This window comes from Tenebrio molitor, chromosome 5, assembly GCF_963966145.1.
Source record: "Tenebrio molitor chromosome 5, icTenMoli1.1, whole genome shotgun sequence".
Classification (NCBI taxonomy): domain Eukaryota; kingdom Metazoa; phylum Arthropoda; class Insecta; order Coleoptera; family Tenebrionidae; genus Tenebrio; species Tenebrio molitor.
In genome coordinates, this window is record NC_091050.1 from 714781 (window position 1) to 735193 (window position 20413).

At 38.7% G+C, this 20413-nt stretch overlaps 5 protein-coding genes and 1 non-coding gene across 13 annotated transcripts; 1 reads left to right on the forward strand and 5 right to left on the reverse strand.

Moving 5' to 3' along the window:
• Positions 1 to 199: 199 nt before the first annotated feature.
• LOC138130328 (probable cytochrome P450 6a13) lies at positions 200 to 1975 on the reverse strand. The gene is made up of 3 exons (XM_069046764.1): positions 783 to 1975; positions 489 to 734; positions 200 to 441 (listed from the first exon to the last, which is right to left on the reverse strand). The coding sequence occupies exons 1-3, from the start codon at positions 1858 to 1860 to the stop codon at positions 272 to 274; spliced, it is 1494 nt and encodes a 497-aa protein (XP_068902865.1). The 5' UTR covers positions 1861 to 1975; the 3' UTR covers positions 200 to 271.
• Positions 1976 to 5350: 3375 nt separating this feature from the next.
• On the reverse strand, positions 5351 to 10931 carry MTF-1 (Metal response element-binding Transcription Factor-1). 5 transcript variants are annotated; one of them, XM_069049634.1, is made up of 6 exons: positions 10408 to 10777; positions 9788 to 10011; positions 9157 to 9439; positions 8696 to 9102; positions 6094 to 7077; positions 5351 to 6036 (listed from the first exon to the last, which is right to left on the reverse strand). In XM_069049634.1, the coding sequence occupies exons 1-6, from the start codon at positions 10617 to 10619 to the stop codon at positions 5894 to 5896; spliced, it is 2253 nt and encodes a 750-aa protein (XP_068905735.1). In that variant the 5' UTR covers positions 10620 to 10777; the 3' UTR covers positions 5351 to 5893. The 5 variants fall into 5 exon arrangements, with proteins under 5 accessions (XP_068905735.1, XP_068905738.1, XP_068905736.1 ...); XM_069049637.1 differs by adding an exon at positions 10063 to 10080 and having other exon boundaries at positions 5351 to 7077; positions 10408 to 10538; XM_069049635.1 differs by adding an exon at positions 10063 to 10083 and having other exon boundaries at positions 5351 to 7077; positions 10408 to 10538.
• A 35-nt stretch (positions 10932 to 10966) lies between these two features.
• Positions 10967 to 11745, forward strand: RpL19 (ribosomal protein L19). The gene has a single exon (XM_069049662.1). It carries the CDS (start codon positions 11087 to 11089, stop codon positions 11687 to 11689), a length of 603 nt encoding a protein of 200 aa, XP_068905763.1. The 5' UTR covers positions 10967 to 11086; the 3' UTR covers positions 11690 to 11745.
• A 974-nt stretch (positions 11746 to 12719) lies between these two features.
• RpS4 (ribosomal protein S4) lies at positions 12720 to 14457 on the reverse strand. Of its 2 annotated transcripts, none has more exons than XM_069049657.1 (5): positions 14340 to 14457; positions 13739 to 13997; positions 13591 to 13688; positions 13099 to 13400; positions 12720 to 12888 (listed from the first exon to the last, which is right to left on the reverse strand). In XM_069049657.1, the coding sequence occupies exons 1-5, from the start codon at positions 14340 to 14342 to the stop codon at positions 12765 to 12767; spliced, it is 786 nt and encodes a 261-aa protein (XP_068905758.1). In that variant the 5' UTR covers positions 14343 to 14457; the 3' UTR covers positions 12720 to 12764. The 2 variants fall into 2 exon arrangements, with proteins under 2 accessions (XP_068905758.1, XP_068905759.1); XM_069049658.1 differs by lacking the exon at positions 14340 to 14457 and adding an exon at positions 14060 to 14080.
• Positions 12916 to 13076, reverse strand: LOC138132368 (small nucleolar RNA snR46). Its single transcript, XR_011160064.1, has one exon. It is a non-coding gene; the product is annotated as a small nucleolar RNA snR46 (small nucleolar RNA).
• Positions 14458 to 14490: 33 nt separating the features above from the next.
• LOC138132214 (coiled-coil domain-containing protein 6-like) lies at positions 14491 to 20282 on the reverse strand. 3 transcript variants are annotated; one of them, XM_069049648.1, is made up of 6 exons: positions 20125 to 20282; positions 19736 to 19953; positions 19392 to 19685; positions 18674 to 19172; positions 15833 to 16075; positions 14491 to 15778 (listed from the first exon to the last, which is right to left on the reverse strand). In XM_069049648.1, the coding sequence occupies exons 2-5, from the start codon at positions 19949 to 19951 to the stop codon at positions 15840 to 15842; spliced, it is 1245 nt and encodes a 414-aa protein (XP_068905749.1). In that variant the 5' UTR covers positions 19952 to 19953; positions 20125 to 20282; the 3' UTR covers positions 14491 to 15778; positions 15833 to 15839. The 3 variants fall into 3 exon arrangements, with proteins under 3 accessions (XP_068905749.1, XP_068905750.1, XP_068905748.1); XM_069049649.1 differs by having other exon boundaries at positions 20098 to 20227; XM_069049647.1 differs by lacking the exon at positions 20125 to 20282 and having other exon boundaries at positions 19736 to 20091.
• Between the last annotated feature and the right edge of the window lie 131 nt (positions 20283 to 20413).

Genomic DNA, 20413 nt, shown 5'->3' on the forward strand with positions numbered 1-20413 from the left:
AGTATTATCGAACAATACACCAAGTAAGTAGGTAGTTATAAAACGTTTTTACTTAAAAGTGATTTATTAGTCTTTGTCACTAAATTACCATTAAACCTAGTTACTGTAACAGCAAAAACAAATGAAATTATGATTGACCCCTACTAAATAAAGTTCTGTTCATCTTATGTAATTATAAGTTCCCAAAAATAATCACAAATTTTATTTTTAAATACTTAATTGAAAGTTAGTTTCATACAATAACAAATTCACTGAAAGCATGTTGTAAAACCTAGACTTTGACAATTTTCGTGTGGACACCATTTAAAACACTAAACACAATGGTGGTACTACTTGGATCGACAACAAGATGGCGGGGCGATTTAGGACTAGGGAAGAACTTGAAATCGTTCAGTAGGGTAGCGAGCCCTAACTTGGTTTGCATCAGTCCAAATCTCAAACCTTAAAACAACAATTAGAAAAAATAAGAGTGCAACAGAGACGCTTACCGATGCAATTCCTTGGTCCATCACCGAATGGTAAGTACGTGAAAGGTACGACTTTGTTCTCACTGTTGAAACGTTCCGGATCAAACTCCAAAGGATCCGGGAAATATTCTGGATCTCGATGGAGTCCCAAAACTGAGACAATGACGGGAGTACCTTCTTCGATCACGGCTTCGCTTCCAGGTACTTTGTATTGTTTGACACATTGTCGATTGAGCATAGCAACTGCAGGGTACTTTCTGAGAGTTTCTGAAAGAAGAAAATTAGCAGAAGAAGAGAGAACGTTTGAAGGAGTACCTTTAACCACTTTGTCCATGTAAGGTAAGGATAAGATGTCGTCGTAAGTGTACTTGGAAGAGTCTCTGCCCAAAGTCTCGTGGATCTCTTCTCTTAGTATATCTTGGACGTTCTGGTTGTGGGCTAACTCGTGGATGCAATTGCTCATCGTAGACGAGGAAGTTTCGAAACCGGCAGTGAAGAAAAGGAAAGACTGTGAAACGATTTCGTTAAACTCCATCCCAGAAGATCTCATTTGCATCAGGATGTTCAAGAAATCGTCTCTAGTAACGTTGTTCTTGTCTCGGTACTCCATCGTGTCTCTGACCAAATCGTTGAAGTACTTCTGGACAGTCTTATTGTCATGCGCAATCTTGATAATATTGCCAGGATTCTGCAGTCCTTCTTCTAGCGCCACTTTGAACAACTTCCACGGAGGATTATTGAAGATCATCGCGACCATCCTTGTAAACTCTGTATCGGGGTATTTCAAACTGTTGCAGTCGACCCCGAAAGCCGTGGACCCTATTATATCAGTAGTGTACCTCATCAAGATCTCTTTGATGTCAACATCTCGCCCCTCCTCGGCGTCCGGTTCGAGCGTCGTCACCAAATTCTGCGAGATCTTCACCAGAATGTTGTACATGCTCTTCATCTTCCCCGAGGTGAAGGTCGGGGTAAACTTCATCCTCACTTTCCTCCACTGCTCACCCTTCATCGAGAAAATGTGCGCCGTCAGGGGCAGTTTCTCCTCATCTATGTACATCCCTCTGTCGACGAAATGGTCGAAGTCCGACACCAAAAGCTTCTTGATCAAATCTGGGTCCACCGGGAAGTAGAGCGGACCGTTGAGGAAGTAGATCCCTCCGAACTTGTGCCCCGCATCTTTGAACTTGTGATAGAGGGTTTGCAGACGGACGTAGACGCTTTCTTTGCCCCAGGCGGCGGATGACAAGTCGCCAACGGGGAAGGTGGGGTTGAGCTGCGCTACTCCCTTCTTGCTCCAGTATGTGAAGCAGTACCGGTAGTACAAATAGTAGGCGAAGATCAAGGAAACCACAAAGACCGACAGGAGTTCGAAGGCTGTCACGAGGAGCATGTTCGCGTTTGATCGCTCACTGCTAACTGAAGGTGACACTTGGTTATCGATACAAGAGAAACTGGAAGTTATTTAGAGTCATGATCGCAACGAGAAGCAAGACGTAGTTGTTCGATGGTGGGTGATAATTTTTTTTTCCTTTATCAGTATGGCTGTCTTTAATGGTTCAAGCTTATCTTATCAGTTCGTTTTCAACTTGGAAGATGAAAGAAATTAGATGTCGTGGAAAATAATTCATTTTTGACTTAAAAGTGGAAAATAAAGATTTCTATACTTCGTCCAGCGAGAGATTGGAAGATTTTAAATTGTAAACTTGTAACCCAATACGACAAAATGCACTAAAATATATTAATTATAGCATAATTTCAGGGCAAAAAATGTTACTGCTGGAAGGTAAATAAATAAATAATTTACGCTAGGTAGTACTTTCTCTGCGTAGAATTTAGTGAATTTTATATCGCTGATTCGCTGGACAAACTATAGATGCATTATTTTTGCAATCCATTTTCATTCTTATTCTCTTCTCTTTCTTGTTTATTAGCATTATTAGATATTAAAAAAAGAGGTCATAGCAGGAAGGCGGGATTTCTAATTGTTTTTATTATTATTTGGCATTTAATTCGCAACGAGATATTCCTTAAAAAAGTCTTAAAACTGGAAATTTTCTTTTGAACATTTGAAAACAAACATTTGCTTTTTTACAGAAGAAAAAATTTTTTACATTATTTTTCTGTTTTAAATTTCTCATTTGTGAAAACCCGAATCGAATCTATAAATAAGTATGAGTACATAAATACATATTTTGACATAAGTTTTTCAAAGAATTTTGACACTGATTTCAAATTGAATGTTTTACGTAGGTACTTATTAAAAAAAAAAAATTCTATTATTTTCCACTTTTTCAGTTAGGATTGACTAAAATAATCATTTATTATTCAATAATCCGATACAATGACTGCGTCTTCATCAATGATAATTATGCTTACACTTATAGAAGTGATACAAAACCCGAGGAATGAATAATTAAATTCGTAACGTAACATTTTTCTATCTTAATGCACAAACTTGATGCTCTTATAAGTTTGCGTTAAATGTGATAAACTTATGACAAACGTGCTTATCAGAAATAGATTTAAATGGAAAAGGTCAAAATAATACATATTATTTATAAGATGAAATTAAAAATGGGTGTCGAGTTTGGATCATTGTTGTTGTGTATAAAATTGCATAACGCACATTTATGTGAATGAAATAATACATATATAAGAATAAGAAACATCAATCCAATAATATTATACAGTTCAAAGATAAAACTACAAGACATTGCCCTGTTCCGTTACGAGACAGAGTTGTATTGAATGCAACAAACACATATCAATCCAATTCAAGAATCAATACAATTTTCGATACTAACTAAACAACAAAAGAAGAATAAGTTTATAAACTATAAATATATTTCTATTTCTATTTTTACTTTTATTATAAATGTTTGTAGTCGAAGCAGGCGATGCCCATGTTATGATATTTTTGCCCCTTTCATATGATCTGTCAATTTTTGTCGCTGTCACTGTCATTTTTTAGGTGAAAAGTGCGGTGATGAGGATTTTATTTTTTTTTTTTTTAATTAACGATTGAATAAAAAATGCACCCAATTTAACTCCTATGTGTGAACGGTGTGTACTCACTTATTCACATCATTTTAATGTTTTTTATATCGAGCAGCAACCATAAATTGTACATTCAGTTTTTACGCCTACTTGAAGTCCAATTTTTACCCTATAGTCCAATTTTTACCCTTTTGCGATGGCGTCATTATCTAGTAATTTTACGTATGTTTGAGCTAGGATCAGAAACAAATTTGAATTGATCATAAACAACTATAAATGTGTCAAATTTGTTGACAATTGCTTCGAAAGGTTATGTTTGTAATCAGTGAATGTATGTAATAAGTGAAAGAAATTAAAAATTGTCAAATTGACAGAAGCATAAAATAACCTCAAAGTGACCATCAATAAATAAACGTGCGGTTTTTTTTTGTTTTTTTTTCTGTTTCTGTCGTTTCAATAAAGAGAGCGAGGAAGGAAATCGTGACGTCACCTCAAAAGGGTAAAAATTGGACTATATATCCTGACAGTACAGATACAGTAACTTTTTCTTGTCAGACTATGAACTTATCAATACCTCCTCGTATATTACAGTTACCAAGAGCCAAACATTTTCTGCCAATTTCTGTTGCCTTAAAATAATATCGATAAACGTGTTTTTCAAATCCTTTTCGGTTCAACAATTAACAATACCTAAAATATTTATGACATTGTAAAGACCCCGAGATTACGCTCCTTACACTTCAGCATGGCCTCTCCATCTCTCTTATCTCTTTTTTTCAGTTTGATATCATAAACCAACATAGAAGACCTATAGGTTTTGCGTCGTTTTATTTGCCGATGAAATCGGTTTTACACGTAATGGAGTTTTTAATAGCCACAACACTCATATTCAACAGCACAAATCCAGGAAGATTCAACAATTTTGCAAGAGTTCGGGACCATCTACATCGAAGGACACAAGCGTGTATTATCCTTTAGTTATGGTTTTTGCTTCGACTTTTCCTTTCACTGTGTTTTCACTCTTAGTTATCTTACACGTTTTTGCGGGTCTGTGTATTTAAAGTGTTTTTCGGCTATTTCATTGATAGTAAGGTTTTGTCACTCTCTGTTTTTAAAGCGTTTTTGCGGATATTCGTGTTTGGTGTATTAGAGCTTTCAGAAGCGTCTTGTTCGGGATGGAATTAAGTTAAATTGGACTTTATGAATTTAATGTTTAACCACATTTTCGGTTTATTCACTTATTGAAGATACTTTGGTTCACATATTGTGAACCCTGTATTTTAGAAATCCTGATTAAACAAACAAGTTAATTTTATTTAAAAAATTTAGTCAAAAGATGACACAAAAAAAATGCATGATTGTATAACACGCTGTTTTACGAGTGCAGTTTTTGGATCAGTGACACAAATAACCATTGCGACAGAAGAATAAAAATTATAAAATACATTTGGGTTAAAATCCAAAGAAAAAGCAAAGTTTTCGTTGTCTCACAAGTGTTTTTATGGCAAACAAGAGCGCGCCGTTCATTTTTAGCAGAGATTCTTAATGTAGGCAGATAGGAAGGAGCAGGCAGGATATAACCAAAGTCAATAAGGAGTAGTAGAATTGCGACGCTTTGCCCACCTCTTGCATAAAGTCATGAGTTCATCTCGTTTGATTGAAATCCTCTCTTATTCTTGTGTTCTATTTGAAAAACCCCACACCATGACTTCATTGTTTTAGCGGCCTCATGCATACTTCATGCGACCGCAGAATGTGACCGTACAGGCAGCCAATACTTTATATAATAGATTAAGGTGAGTAATTGGGCTCTCCACTTCGACCGGATTTCTTCAAGTGGGTCACGGGACACGATTAAAAAATAAACAAATTAAAAGCGAATCTGTCAAATAACATTTTATTAAGAATATGCATTCAACTTTTATCATACACGAAAGCCTTATAAACAAACAGGACAAATAAGTAATAACAGGTATGTAAACGTGAACCTTGAGACAAAAGTAACTGTATAAAGTGACTGTAGCCTGGAAGTCGAAGTAATATTACTTTTGCCGCCCTAAATTTAAAGAAAATGACTAGAATGTGATCTCCACGGCTGCTTCCATATTAGTACGACTGTTAATGACAAACCTAACAACAGGAATAAGTGCGACGAATTATAAAATATAAGGGTGAGGTGCGGCTCGCCTCATAAAAAGTGATGGCGAGCTGCACTCCACAAATCGAGGACGCCATATACTCTAGAAAGTTTGTTAAAAAATTATAAATATCACAAAAGAATAAGATTATTGCACTATCTACACAGCTTAGGCTATTTTTGGCACATCTTGTAAATCACACGCAAATGTTAGTACACTGCTTGATAATTGCACTTTGGTTCTAACCATGTTACATCACGATGCTACTTTGTTAGCGTTCAAGCTAAGCTACTTGGAACAAAACTCGCCTCCTTTGATGCAGCCCAGCATCAGGTTCTGCAACCCGCCGCAAGAGCTCGCCACGTTCAACACCTGCCTCAACTGATCTAGGGTCTTCAGACAGACCACGACGCAACAGTCGCTCTTCTCCCCTGCACAAACCATACTCTTCATGAGCTTACCGTCGACTTGACAGCAACTTCCCGTACCTGGATCGGAGGGCGGCGGCGGCGGCGGCGGCAGCGGTCGGTCGTGACCATCGCAATTGTGACAGTTGTTGACCGAGTCGCACTTGCAATCTTCGCACTTGCAGATATCGGCGTCCGCCGTCAGATTCTTGAGCACGTTGCTGTCGGTATTGGTGGTCTGCTCGGTAAGATTTTGCAAGAGGAAGCTGTTCAGCTGGTTGTAGTCGAGCTGGGTGTCGGTCGCCTGGAGCGGGGACAAGTTGAGGTACGATTGGACGGCGGTGGGGACGGCGACCACTTGGCTGTCGCCGCCGCTCGACTGCTCGAACACGCTCGCCTGGCTCGAGTTGTAGTAGTTCATCACGTCCACCCACATGGACGGCACTTCTTCGTCGCACGCCAGCGACATCTGCAGCGCTTCCGGCGTGTAAATCTGCTTGTCCAGGTTGACCAGGTCGTTCTCCGGGGGCGGCAGCTTCTTCACGCTGATCACGTTCACCTTCTTGTTCTTGTCTTCGTTGAAGACGTTGTCGAACATGTCGACGTCGAAGTTGTTCACGCTCGAGCTCTGGCTGGCCAGGTCGTACAAGTTAATTCCGGCGTCCGCGATCTCCGTGATTATGGAGCTGTCCTCCAGCTCCATCTGGGTGTCGTTCAAGGTTTCGCCGGACTTGCCGTTCTCCACGTTCTCCGTGCCGATGTTGTACGGCAGCTGGGTCTGGATAGGTTCCGCGGTGTTGACCGTCGCGTAGTTCTTCAGACCGTTGGCCATCTCGAATTCGGAGCTGAGGTCGGCTTCGACGACGGCCGCGAATTTCGCCTTGTTCTCCAGCGTCAACGAGGACAAGTTGACATCGTTGATGTTCGAGTTTTGCGTTACGTAATTGTTATTGACTAGGTTGTAAGTGTTCTTGAAGAGGTTGTCAAACGTGACATCTTGCAAATTCGGTTCGGTTTGGTTCAGTTTCGGTTCAGGTACTTGTTTTGTGTTGACAGTTGAGACGTCTGCAACACAAAGAGAAAATCTGTAAAACGTCATCACCAACAATTAGGCGTGAAGTGGGAGAATTTTAACAACAGCAAAACGTTGTTAGTCCGAAAATAAATAGCAACGTTATCTTTATCTCCACCATGTACCATGATAATTTAATCACCAGTGAAGAGCCAAAAAACCACACATTATACAAAAGTATAGTAAAACAAAGAGCGATACTGTGCATCGTTCCTGTGAGATGGCAAGGTGGCTTTTGAGGGTCTTGTTTGGAATAGTAGCAGCAGGTGGCGGAACGAATGTGTGGCACGATTTTTTAATACGCTCACACAAAGCCCGCAAGTAAGACAACAAAAATGTTATTGAGACTTAAACCTAACAGAAAATCATGTTTAGATCTCGAATAGCTGATTCTGGAGAGAACGATACGATAAAGAACCGTAAAGATCTTGAATGTTCCTGTGGAGGTCCAAATGATCAACAGGGTTTGGCAAAAAACATGCGCTGCAACTGCTTTGGCTGGAGGAATTACAGACAAACGAATATGTTCCGCAAAATTTTCAAAAAGTTCAATTGAACGGAACATATTTGCAAACGTAGTGCTGAAATGTATTCTGTATGTAGGAAAAGTGTGTATTTTTTATTTTATTCGGTCATCGTTTATACAAGATTATTTCTTTATTGTGTACAAAATAATGAGTCATGCAACTCGGAAAAAAATAATTCGTTAAAATGAAAGACATTATGTGACACATTCACCTGGTCATGTATTGTTCCTAACGTTTATCTAAAAAATGCATCGTCAGAGTCTTATATTCGTAAAAGTGTGTCGTAACTTGAATCGTAGGGTTTGCGTGTTTTAAATTTTGAGGTTAGAAATATTATTTGAAATGGGGGAAACCTTTATTTTTAAATGTGCAAATCTACCACACAATGTTAATAATAATTAAAGGAATTGGCAAAAATATGTTATGTCTTTCAATTACATCAATAGTTTTTTAAGAAATTTTACGGTACAATTTTTCATATAAAACAAAAATTATTTTTCTTGTCACAAACACGTTTCATAATTACTGCAGAAAAAGTAAATAAAAAATTCCGCAAAAATGTGAGTGGCGTAACTCGACCACACCTCATTTTTTCCTGTCTATTTTTAACAGATCATTAAAAATAAAATAAACCGTGGACGACAATTTTCTCTATAGATTCTTGGAACATTAGAGCAAAAATAGATTCGCTTGTGGTGAAAACCAGGCCCTCTCAAATTCTCATAGGCATAAAAAGTACGTAAATAGCTCATTAAGAAAATGAGACGTGTAATGTCTTGGCATCATCACAAATTAGCCAGAGATTGGACACGCTACGCTTTGGAAATTATCAAAACAGACGACGGACGCGAATATTCGTAATATGCAATTAATACAAAAAAAACGCCTCATTTCTTTTTTTTCTTTTTTCTCTTTTCAATGTCAGATGATATTGTTGAATAAGATTCCCTAGAAAAAAAATATTTTTAGGACTTGCAACGGAGATGGTATTGCAACATCCTACCGTCTTAATTGACGTCTATTAATAAACGGAGGTAGAAATTAAAAATACCTACAACACGTTTGCATAAAATTCGCTCCTTACCATTTTTCTTGGCTTCGACTTCGCCCATCCCGTCCCACGTCGCGTCTAAGGCACTTCCGAAATTGCCATAATGGTAATTCCCCTCTAAATCAAAAGGCACGTTAATATCACTGTTTTCGTTATTGATCTTGACTCGACTGTCCAAGATATCGATTTCATTCTTGGACATCTCCCCCAGGCTGTTGTCCCCGTCAGCTTCTTTACTCTCTTCAGCTTTGTGATTCTCCGCCTTGACTTGCGACCTCTGGTGCGTTTTTATGTGCGACTTTAAGCTGTGGGGAGTGGAGAACGCCCGGCTGCACGTCGACTCTTTGCAAGCGTAGGGCCGCTCCCCGCTGTGTATCCTCTGGTGGGTCTTCAAGTGGTGGCTGGCGGTGAAAGCCTTGCCGCACCCGTCCTCCTTGCATCTACCAGACACACAGAGAATTTTTATTAAAACCTTGACGTTTTGGGCGACTTACTTGTAGGGTTTCTCGCGTGTGTGAGTGCGAGTGTGTTTCTTTAAGTCACTTAGTGTGGTAAAGAACTTCATGCAGCCTTCAGACTCACAGTTAAAGGTTTTCCCGTTGTGCAACCGTTCGTGGGCTCTGAGCCGGTACAGAGTGTTAAAAGCCTTACCACAACTGGGAAAATTACATTCAAAGGGCTTCACTTTAGTGTGTACCCTTATGTGTATTTTCAAACTGTATGACGTCACAAAAGCTTTCCCGCAGTTAGGTTCCGTGCATTTAAACCTATATTCACCTGAAATATGCCGTTAGTGGGGGCGATTGGGTCATTGTTCACTTTAGCTACTTCTCGAATTTTCCCGTCTTTTCTGGCTAGACAGCCTCAGGGCGTCCTCCTACATCGTTTTCCACCACTCAAACCTTGTGCAAATGAATTTTCCTTGCCCTTTAGTTATACATACTAAGACATTGGTGCGACCTTGACGCGACCTTGAAACACACCAAGAGAGGCATTTGCACAAGGTTTGAGTGGTGGGAAACGATATAGGTGGACGCCCTGAGGCTGTCTAGCCAGAAAAAACGCGAAAATTCCAGAAGTAGTTAAAGTGAACAATTACCGGCGATTGGGCGGTTTGTGTGTTACCTTTGTGGGTTTTCATGTGCGTTCGCAAATTGCCGACGGTACTGTACGTGCGGGTGCACCCGTGATACTCGCAGTTGTAACGGTTAACGGTCGTTTCCTTGGTGTTGGGGTCTGTGCTTGTTATGGTCAAGGTGGCATGAGATGGTTTTTCAGGCATTTTATCGGAGTCTCCCGGGTTGATTTGCATGTAAATCTCGTCCAAAGAAATCGTGTGGTGGATGTAACTAAAATTACACACTCTGTTAAGCACAGACTACTTTTACTCAGGAAATTACCCTCATTCATGGCTGTTACTGCTTACAATTTTATAGAAAATTAAAAATACAATTAATAACCTCAAACTGTCAAAACACAAATGTCATCTTAAAACATAACCTAAACTACTGATTGATTGGTAAAATTCCATCCTGGTGGTCATTAGTGAAGCGTTAAGATAAATTAGAAGATAAACAAGGAATAATGAAAAGCGTTATCGCAATCAATTTAGATTCTAATTGACTCGGTGTTTGTGTTTATCTTGGTTTCAAACCAAAACAGCTGATTCCAAGATCACGGATTACTAAATTTGGGCATTGTAGCATTCTTTCAGGAATCTGGTAATTTTTCAGGCTGGAGCTTACCCGGAGCTTTCATCGTTTTCCTGCAACTTAACAAGATACGTCGAATTTTGTGTTTTCTCTTTATCGTCGTCATATTTCGCATAATTATCGATCGGCCTCTCGCACACGTTACTAAAACTAAAATCGAAACTGTCGTCGATATAATCGTTACTCATCGTGTAAGAATTTTCATTTTGGCTTTGCACTTTTTCTGAGCTATTCCAGACCTCCATGGCGTAAAAAAAAACAAAACTACCACATTACACATCCCAATGTCGACATACAAAAACAAAAACAACTTAATTAATGGAGATATTTACAAGATTTTGAGAGTTAAGTAAGTTGCTTGCACCCTACCACGCCAGGGGGTGCTGAATGACTTAAGTCAAAGTGTCAAAATGTCATACCTAAAAACAAAGTGTCCGAAACCGTTCTCCTCCAAGAGCTCATTTGCACGATTTAAGGCACATTGACGAATTATTATAACAATCCTTACGTCATTTATATTATCTGGACGATCATGTCACGATGTCACCAGAACGCGGTTGGCAACAAGTTAGTGATTTTTTTTGCAGGTCGAGAGTTGGCAACTCCTTTCTGTCTTTCGTCAAAATTACACACGTTGTGAAATAGACGAGCACGCTCAAATTGGTAGATTTGAGCACGTTCACCGCGGAATCCGTGAGTCTTTTTAGCTAAAATGAGTTCTTTGAAGCTCCAGAAGCGGCTGGCCGCATCCGTGATGCGATGCGGTCGGAAAAAAGTTTGGTTAGATCCGAACGAGATCAACGAAATCGCCAACACCAACTCTCGCCAAAACATCCGTAAGTTGATCAAGGATGGCCTGATCATCAAGAAGCCCGTGGCGGTGCACTCGAGGGCCCGCGTCCGCAAGAACACGGAGGCCAGAAGGAAGGGGCGCCACTGCGGCTTCGGCAAGAGGAAGGGTACCGCGAACGCTCGCATGCCCCAAAAGGAGCTGTGGATCCAGAGGATGCGCGTCTTGAGGAGACTCCTGAAGAAGTACCGCGAGGCGAAGAAGATTGACAGGCACCTGTACCACTCCTTGTACATGAAGGCGAAAGGTAACGTCTTCAAGAACAAGAGGGTGCTCATGGAGTACATCCACAAGAAGAAGGCCGAAAAAGCGCGCGCCAAGATGTTGAACGACCAGGCCGACGCCAGGAGATTGAAGGTCAAAGAGGCGAGGAAACGCCGAGAAGAGAGAATCGCCGCTAAGAAACAAGAAGTGCTGCAGAATTATCAGAGAGAGGATGAAGCTGCAGCCGGTGTTAAGAAATAATTCAATTATTTTTTAACTTGTGTTTCTTACTGTGTAATAAAATTTTCAATATAAAACGTGTTTTATTATCAGTAGCCCGTCACACTACATAAGTATGTAGTAAAAAAGAGCGTTTCCGAGACGTGCACTTCTTGTTCTTTGGATGTGTTCAGACACGATTTCGGGAAGTCGACACTATAAGCGTAGAGTGAAAAAAGAATTTATTTTAGTCCGTTGTTTCAAAAAAAAAGATGTAACAACGAAAGAAGGGCGCATAGTTCGTATTTTTGCGGGGGCACTCTCATCAGCATTCTTAGGACAAAATAGTACCCGACAAGTAGACCAGTACAACTTTGCGTAATCCCTCGCTCATACATAAAGAACCACGATTCAAGTGGTTCGCGTGTTGTGAGCGGGTATTACGCGAAGTTGTACTGCTCAATTGTCGCCTGTTGGGGACTATTTTTTCCGAAGACTACTCATGAGTGATTAATGGATCATAACCAGTCTTAGGACAAAAACAAAATGGTCCGCGACAAGTCGACCAGTACAACTTTGCGTAATACCCCGCTCACATATAAACACGATTCAGCTAGTTCGCTTTAAATAACAGGCGAACCAGCTGAATCGTGGTTATGTGAGAGCGAGGGATTACGCAAAGTTGTACTGGTCGACTGTCGGGTACTATTTTGTCGTAACACTGATTATAATTGCCGAACAGTGTGTTAACGGTAAAAAAGACTGGTTTTTCAAACTGCATATTAAAAACACGCAAAAAGTGAGGTTAGATTTAAACAACTGAATCCGGTGGTGCGTTCACAATCGACTCTTCAACGCCAAATTTAAAGACACCCGTTACATTTTTGCAAAAAATATTACATTTTGTTTGTGCAGCAATCTGTATTGCTTAAACGAGTGCCAGAAAACATCAATGCGAGAAGGAAATTGTTTTTCGAATTTCAAGTAGTCGTGTGCAGCCGTGCTCCAACTCAATGCGGCAATGTTTTCTTTTTCTCATGAAGTTTTTTATGTAGAAATAAAACAAAGAAAATCTGGCTTTTTACACTTTTATTGAAAATATTGTAATCTTACAACATTATTGGGTCTTGGCGGCCAATCTCTTGTCTCTTTCTTCAGCAATGGAGAGCTTGACTCCCTTACCTCTAGGTAGAGAAACATAAGGTTTGCTACCTTTTCCAATGATAAATACATTATTTAACCTACAGACAAAAATACAATGAGTAAACAAATATGAATACATTTTTTTGAAAGGAAAAAATGTTTTCTGTTTGGGTAATACTGTAGTAACCATAGTGGTTAATCAGTGACCAATTACAGAACATTAATTTAGGCCTCACTTTGACTGCATCATGTCATGAACAACAAAACGCAGCTTCGAAAGGGCCAACTGATGCAACACCAACGCTTACCTAGTTGCAAACGTGTGGCCGTTTGCATCCTTAATATGCACAATATCGAAAGAACCTGGATGACGTTCTCGACTGACGACGGTACCAACACGGCCCAAATTACGACCTCCAGTAATCATACACAAATTCCCTGATTCAAATTTGATAAAGTCCAAAATTTTTGAAGTGGCGATTTCCAGCTGGATGGTGTCATTAACCTTGATCATGGGGTCTGGGTAGCGGATGGTGCGACCATCGCGGGTTACCAAGAAGGGGATTCCCTTAGGGCCTGTCTGCACTTTTTTTACTTTGCACAACTTGTACTGAAAAATTGAATTGATCAAAAACTGTCAACAAGTCATGTTTAAAATGGTGATCAGTGAGACTCAGATGAGTAAAGATTTGTTCATTTTGGGTCACATATGGGGAGCTTAGGCTCAACCCAAACTTTGTGCCTTTAATTGTTATCATCAAATTCAGATCCAAAGATTAGTCAAGTGTGGAACAACTTACTTTAGCTTCTTCCCCAGTAATGCGGTGAATTGTAAATCTGCCCTTGACGTCATAGATCAGACGGAAAAATTCGCCAGTTTTCTCAATAGTAATGACATCTACAAAAAGTTTTTAATGCAAAAGTAAAAAAAATATTGAACGCCTCTACCCATGAAACCTGCAGGGTAGTTGGGATCTGTCCTGACTTTCCCGTCGACTTTAATCAGTCTTTGCATGACGATTTTCGTCACCTCTGAGTTGGTTAAGGCATACTTCAACCTGTTTCTCAAAAAAATTACCAAAGGTAGCGATTCACGGAGCTTGTGCGGACCGGTTGACGGCCGCGGGGCAAACACGCCCCCCAATTTGTCCAACATCCATGCTTTGGGGGCATTGAGACGCTTCAAATGCTTCTTGGGACCGCGCGCCTAGAATAAATTTGAGGTTATGGTCGAACACAAAACCACCGAAATTGACCAAAATTGAGCACCATTACGGTCTTCTAAACACAACAGTATCAACTTCTTGCAGAATCTCACTCTTTACATTCTCGTAGTCGACTTTTCACAACAAAACCAACATGTTTTTAAATGTTGACATGACTCCTTTTTCCACAATTTTTTACAATAATGTAACACCAGTACACAAAAATATTAGAAAAAATAGACGCAGTAAAGTTTTATCTTTAAATGCAATACAATTTCGGTCAATTTTTAGGAGAAATAAGGCGGATGAATGAGAATTAAAATAAAAACTTCATAGCTCCTTACCATCTTGACACTTATCCGGATGAAAAGAACAGCATCGGTCAAGCAGTTGACTGTTTACTGTCAAAACCCAAACATTCGGCAGCGCCATCTACGAATCGGGCGCCAAATTTGAATGAATCTCGCGTGGGGAGTAAGTTCGTGAAACGATGGATACTTTTAATCGTTTATTATTATTTAAAAACCAGTACATATCATTCAACCTCATTACAAATTATTAAAATATAAAATAATTCGTAGCATAAAGATTACAGGAAATTCGTAAGCCAGTTGTTAGTTCAGAATCATATGTTTCTGGGATTCAAGTCGCATCAGAAACTGTCCCTATAGGCCAATGATTACCCCCTTCTAATTCACAGCATTACCATCGCACGATGCGTTCGCTCTTTACAACTTGTCTAATGAGCTGAACAAGAAAACAAGATAAAAACAACGCTATCAGGAAAAATACATCAGTTTACTAAAAACATAACAAATCTCAACTTACAGTAACAAAAGGCTATCCTAGACTACAGTATGACCCTGAAATAGTCATTGATATTTTCCATTGGCTTGCAATTTAGTCACTAAGGAAGATATTTTCACATTTTCCGATAGAATATTTGGCTGTGGCACAAAATAACGTTACTGCTGTTACCGAGTGTAATTTCACCAATGAAAATAATAAAAATTTATACCCTAATATCACTTTTCACAATTTTTTTTTTTTTGAATTGCCACCCGCAGTGTCAATTTTTGAGAATAATGTTAATCTAAAAAACACCTAAATCTAAACTAAATAGTCTTTAATCTGTAGTTTCTAGTGTTATGAATGTAACAAATTATGTGAATCAGCTCCAACATTTCAATTAACGGTGTCAATTGAAATGGTGTTACAAATAAAAAATTTGTGAACATAAACTATGAAAAACGTAAGCTAGTTATTATTGCAGGATTAAAATTATCGTACGAATTCTAGAAAAAAGTTTGGCAGAGTGCGGTGTACAAAATAAAGACGGTAAAAAGAATTTAACTCGACGAACCTTGTCACATCCTCTGATAAACGAACGGAAATTTAAATAGGTATCACAAACATTGTGAAAATTGTTGGCAATGTTTCAACATGGCATCATAAGTCCTGTGACAAACCGATCGCCTAGACTGAAAGATCACTTGATAAACACCCAAATATGGAAATCTTTTTAGTGGAGCCGACAATACTAGAGCTCCGTTTACGATATACATCATTTAAGTACACATATTAAAAGCAAAGCAGATCCTGAAATCATTCAAAAATACAGCTGCCCAAAAATCGAAAATTCAAGTAATATCTAAATAAAGGAAAAACAATTGTATCCAATAGCTTCACAGTAACACCATGTAGTTTTATTAAATTTATTTGTTTAGAACTTTTAAGCTCTTACAAATAACATGCAGAGAAATCCAACAAATTGATTCACCACCTGAGACAAACAAATCGTTAGCTTTTCAATTTACAAATTTGACGCCCCCCGTACCTTAATCTTATTCTTTAGTGATAGAAGTATCCATGGGACTAGCTGGTTGTGGTGCTGGGATCGCCGGCTTGATGAATCTTTCGCTAGTTCGTCTGTGAGGAGGAGCCGGAGGGCTGCTCGATCCTACGCTGTGTAAAGCAGACGAGACGCACGCCGATGTTAGTAATTGATTACAAGCTGGACAACGTGGGGGGCCTACGATCAGCGAGTCTCGAGGAGACGGTGCTTGCATCGACGACAAACCTGAACAAAATATCGCAATGTTGTCATCTGTGGAGAGGCGACTAAAATTTTTTTTCAATTACAACCGCAACACGAATAATAGAAAAATAACACGTAAATCTGCTCGACATGTACCTATTACCTAGTTTAAAAAATTGATGGCTGTTACTATTAAATTCTTATTCGAGTGCAATTTTTTTACGAATCCTACGTATTGTGGTGAACAGTTCTTCTACTATTTCGATTTACATAATACAGAAAAACTTCTGATTACAAGAGATACCCTCTTTACTGCAGAGACTTCCTCGTGTGGACAGTTTATTTTCTACTTCGATTTTGTTATACTCTTGTTACCACATGAACTTACTGCAAATATTGTAAATAAGATTAAAATAAAATTTCTCTTTTTATTGTTAAATTCTTTGAGACATTTTTACAATAAATTATATCATAATCCATATCGGAAATAATCACATCGTTTTGCGGATCGCATTTGTTAGTGATGGTAAATCACTATTTATTTATTAAAACAACGTCCACTTTTTGCAAATTTGGACCTTGGTTATGAGTATGACAGAGTGGCAGTGAAATTCGAATTTTACATCGAAATTACCACAAAAATTCTTCAATAAGAAACTAAACAACACCGCGAAAACATTCCAATGACAAAAAACTTCGTTTTTTCGCACTCTACAAGAGCGCATGAAAAGAAGAAAAATTATATTTCGTAATTTTGTTTTCAAAAAAACCTCTCTCTTAATACTCGTAATACTCGCCATCATGTTTGTTTTCACATATTATTACATAGTTTGAAAAATACAGTTAAATGAATAATTTGAAAACACTTCAGCTAGTACTATGTAAAGTCCATTCAATAAACATCTGGACTGTCAAAATCAAAATTGCAGTTGTTAGGTTGGTTAAATCACTAGTTATTTTCATATTGCCCAGTTGTTATCTATGATTTTTTAATTTTTCAAACTAGTCTTTTGTTTTAATTGACATTGTCAAATAAATTGCAAAATTATTTAAGTGTATTTTGTAAAAAGGTTAAAATGGAAAGTTCAAAACGAACTACGGTGGTTCTATTGGCGCGAAAGAGGAGGGCCATAAGAAATTATTATGAGGAACAAACAAAAAAGTGTGTGTGTTTTCTATAAACTTTATTAAATTGCTCTCATTCATTTAGTTGCTGTACTTCAAGTGTTCGAAGCAATGAATGATTCAAAACATTTTTAGTTCAATGATTAAAAATGAAAACATAACCTAAATATGTTTTGTAACTAGATTTTGATGTCGGTACACCCTAGCGAAAATTCTTTATATCCAAGTACAATCAAAACAAACATTTTATTTAAAATTTAATTTTGACAGTCCAGGAGTTTTTTTGAATTTACTATACCTATATATTTTAGTATCTCTGGTAAATTGCATTTTAAGTCATAGACGATTGATTCTTTGAGAGTCTGACACTTTTTCAAATTCAATTATTGAAAAATGGCTATTCAAAAGAATTCCTTTAAATATTTTTATCTATCTCATGCTATGCTGCTCAAAATAAACTAAATCCATCACATCGAATTATAAAATTGTCTTTTTATTGGTTGATTTGGAGTGTAACGACCTTCATGCAAAACAACACAAAACCATACAAAATACCTTGCACCACACTCATAAAACCGCTCTTTTTAAATAACTACTTTTTTGGAATTTCGCCTCAAATATTTAAAATTACCAATTTAAATTATGTAGGTCTTTTTTGCAATGTTTACTTCAAATAATTTTAAACCGTTACGTTGATTTATTTATTCACAACAAGCACAGCCTCGAAGTGTCAAGATAGTAAACAAGACAGTTCTATTTTTGTTCACAGTTGTTTTCAAAATAAAAAATTGTAATTTTTAAATTGTCAATAGTCTTGGACTAGTGTCTGGGTAATGTAATTGTAAATTTCGTATTTCCATATTGTTTTTATAAATAAAAAAAATATTCGACAGGTCTTGCACTACAGCTTACCAACAGAAAAAGTTATTGAACCGTAAAACTGACAAAAGATGTGTTCAATATGTATTTAAATAAGTAAACTATTCACGTTTCTCTTTGATGTTATTTAAGTGTAATAAAAAAAATATATTAAATTGTATTTCTTGGGTTTAGTAAAAAAAATGTAAAATACACCAGTTGATTGAATACTCCTGACTCATCCGTCTGAGTCAGGAAATAATACTGCGATCGTTAAACCTATCAAGCCAAAAAATGTGACAAAGCGGAAATACAATCGTATCAATGTCATAACCACCATCAAGGATTGTTTTTACAATAGATAATATCCATTTGTCTTGAAAACTCTTTGAGTCACAATTAATCGTTTTCTTTTCATGCAAACGGTAAATCTGATGAATGAATTAATGGTCTCACATAAATTATTATTTTGGAAAATTTGAGAAAAAGAAAATTAAAAAAATATCCATGGTAAGCCACTAATTTTGGACAAAACTGTTCAACAAGCCGATAAATAAAAATTCTAGTGGACCAAGATGGCCGATTTGAATTGTCCAATAAAAACGTCCGTTTTCGCGGGTTCGAAAACGAAAGTAGATGTCGCCACATGTAACAAACCTGGACTGAGCGGACGACTTTGACTTGGCGACGGATTGTAGGGAACAGGCGACACGGTGTGCTGCCTGGCCCCCAAGACTTGCTCGTTGTAATGTCTCTCCTCCTCCATCTCGAGCGAACTCTCGCTCTCGGACAGGTGCCGACAGAGAGCCTCGCGCCTCTCCACCTCCAACTGCAGCTTCCTCTGCAGCCTCAAGTTCTCCTCCTTGATGTTGCGCTCCTCCTGGGCGTATCTCTGCATCTTCTGGGTGTGCTCCTGTTGGCTGATGGCGAGTGTCTGTCTGAGTCGCGCCACCTCCGAGCGCAGCGTCTGGATGTGGGCGCTGAGATTGGTGGCGGTGTCGCCGTTGTTGATGTCCCGGGGACTCGCCGGGTCCGATACCGGCTGGTCCAGCTTGATCTGGAGCATGCGCTTCTCCGCCTCCAGCTTGTCCATGCGCTTCCAGAGCTTGTTCACGAGCGCTTCCTGCTCCTGTTCCAGAGTGTTCTCCAGTTCCACCTAGGACAATCAGATTCCAAGTTTAATTTTTTTTTTTTGACTTCAGTCGCATTGCTTTCGCAAATACTAATTAAAAATGAATTACTCCATTACCACCTGGTGTGGCAAAAATAAATGTGTCTAAATATAGGCGTCCACATGACAAAAGAGCGCAAAAATTTCGTCAGGCGGTGCAAATCGCGGAATTTCCTCTCGCGATCTAATTTTAAACTGACGCACCTTTTCGCGGCGCAACTGCTCCAAATTACTCTGTTTGGCAAGAGTTTCAGCCTCAAGTTTTTCAATTTTTCTCATCAGACGGTTGACAAGGCACTCTTGTTCCTGCTCTAGAGTCTGTTCAAGGCGACATTTCTCCTGTCGCAACTGGGTCAGCTTCCTGGACAAGTCATTTGTGAGGCATTCTTCTTCTCTTTCGTAGTGGTGGGCCAGGGACTCCTTCTCCTTCTTCAAGGCCTGGATCTTCTTGAGGAGAGTGTTGGAGATGAATTCTTCCTCTTGCTCAGCCTTAGCTTGCTGTAACATTTGATTAGAGTGAGACCTACTTTAAGGAATGGCTGACTCACTATGATGACTGAAGCCTGTCTCAAGCCTCTGTTCTCTTCTTGGAGGGCCTTCACGCGCAGCTTGTAAGTCTCCAGTTCGACTTTTAACACGCGGTTTTGTTGCTGGAGACTCTCTATCCGTTTCTGGAGTTGTTCCCTGGTTATGGGGCTGGGAGGCATCATGATCGGGCCCCCGTCGATGCTGCTCGAGTCAGATTCACTAGCTGAATCGGCCATGTCTTTAAACATAATTTAACACAATCAAATTAATGTACGATTGGGCGAAATCGTCATAGATTTTTTTTAAGTGATGAACAAACTTCTTTTTACAATTTTTTTGTACGGTTACTACGTGGCGTGAAATTAGGGGGCGGAAAAATTACTTTTTTTGAATGTACATAAATTCACACCTTTGTTCCTTCACTGTAACTATAAAATTAAACAATTAGCCATAAACATAAGGACAGATGACAATTTTCGGTTTCGTTTCTTGACAGCCGCCATAAACAATGCTGCCAACAAAAGCAAAGTTACTAAAAAACCGGCAAGTAATGGTTTATCGTTTAAAATATGCTCCGTAATGAAGCAAACAGTAAATTAGCGGAGCTGCAATTTATAATTATTGCGAAATTTCGACTCTGTGTTTATGCAAAAGTCTTTCAACGAAGCATGTTCATTTGGGGCCTTTCATTTATTATT

Coding starts and splice junctions, on each gene's coding strand:
- LOC138130328 (XM_069046764.1), bottom strand. CDS start 1,860: ATGCTCCTCGTGACAGCCTTCGAACTCCTGTCGGTCTTTGTGGTTTCC. Junction 735..782: donor CATGGACAAAGTGGTTAAAG/GTACTCCTTCAA, acceptor TTCTTCTTTCAG/AAACTCTCAGAAAGTACCCT. Junction 442..488: donor TGGACCAAGGAATTGCATCG/GTAAGCGTCTCT, acceptor TGTTGTTTTAAG/GTTTGAGATTTGGACTGATG.
- MTF-1 (XM_069049633.1), bottom strand. CDS start 10,619: ATGGAGGTCTGGAATAGCTCAGAAAAAGTGCAAAGCCAAAATGAAAAT. Junction 10,012..10,407: donor GAAAACGATGAAAGCTCCGG/GTAAGCTCCAGC, acceptor GTGTAATTTTAG/TTACATCCACCACACGATTT. Junction 9,103..9,156: donor ACACGCGAGAAACCCTACAA/GTAAGTCGCCCA, acceptor TGTGTCTGGTAG/ATGCAAGGAGGACGGGTGCG.
- RpL19 (XM_069049662.1), top strand. CDS start 11,087: ATGAGTTCTTTGAAGCTCCAGAAGCGGCTGGCCGCATCCGTGATGCGA.
- RpS4 (XM_069049657.1), bottom strand. Junction 13,689..13,738: donor CTACCCTGCAGGTTTCATGG/GTAGAGGCGTTC, acceptor AACTTTTTGTAG/ATGTCATTACTATTGAGAAA. Junction 13,401..13,590: donor TTACTGGGGAAGAAGCTAAA/GTAAGTTGTTCC, acceptor TCAATTTTTCAG/TACAAGTTGTGCAAAGTAAA.
- LOC138132214 (XM_069049647.1), bottom strand. CDS start 19,963: ATGTTTAAAGACATGGCCGATTCAGCTAGTGAATCTGACTCGAGCAGC. Junction 19,686..19,735: donor GACAGGCTTCAGTCATCATA/GTGAGTCAGCCA, acceptor CAAATGTTACAG/CAAGCTAAGGCTGAGCAAGA. Junction 16,076..18,673: donor AAGTCGTCCGCTCAGTCCAG/GTTTGTTACATG, acceptor TATTTTGTTCAG/GTTTGTCGTCGATGCAAGCA.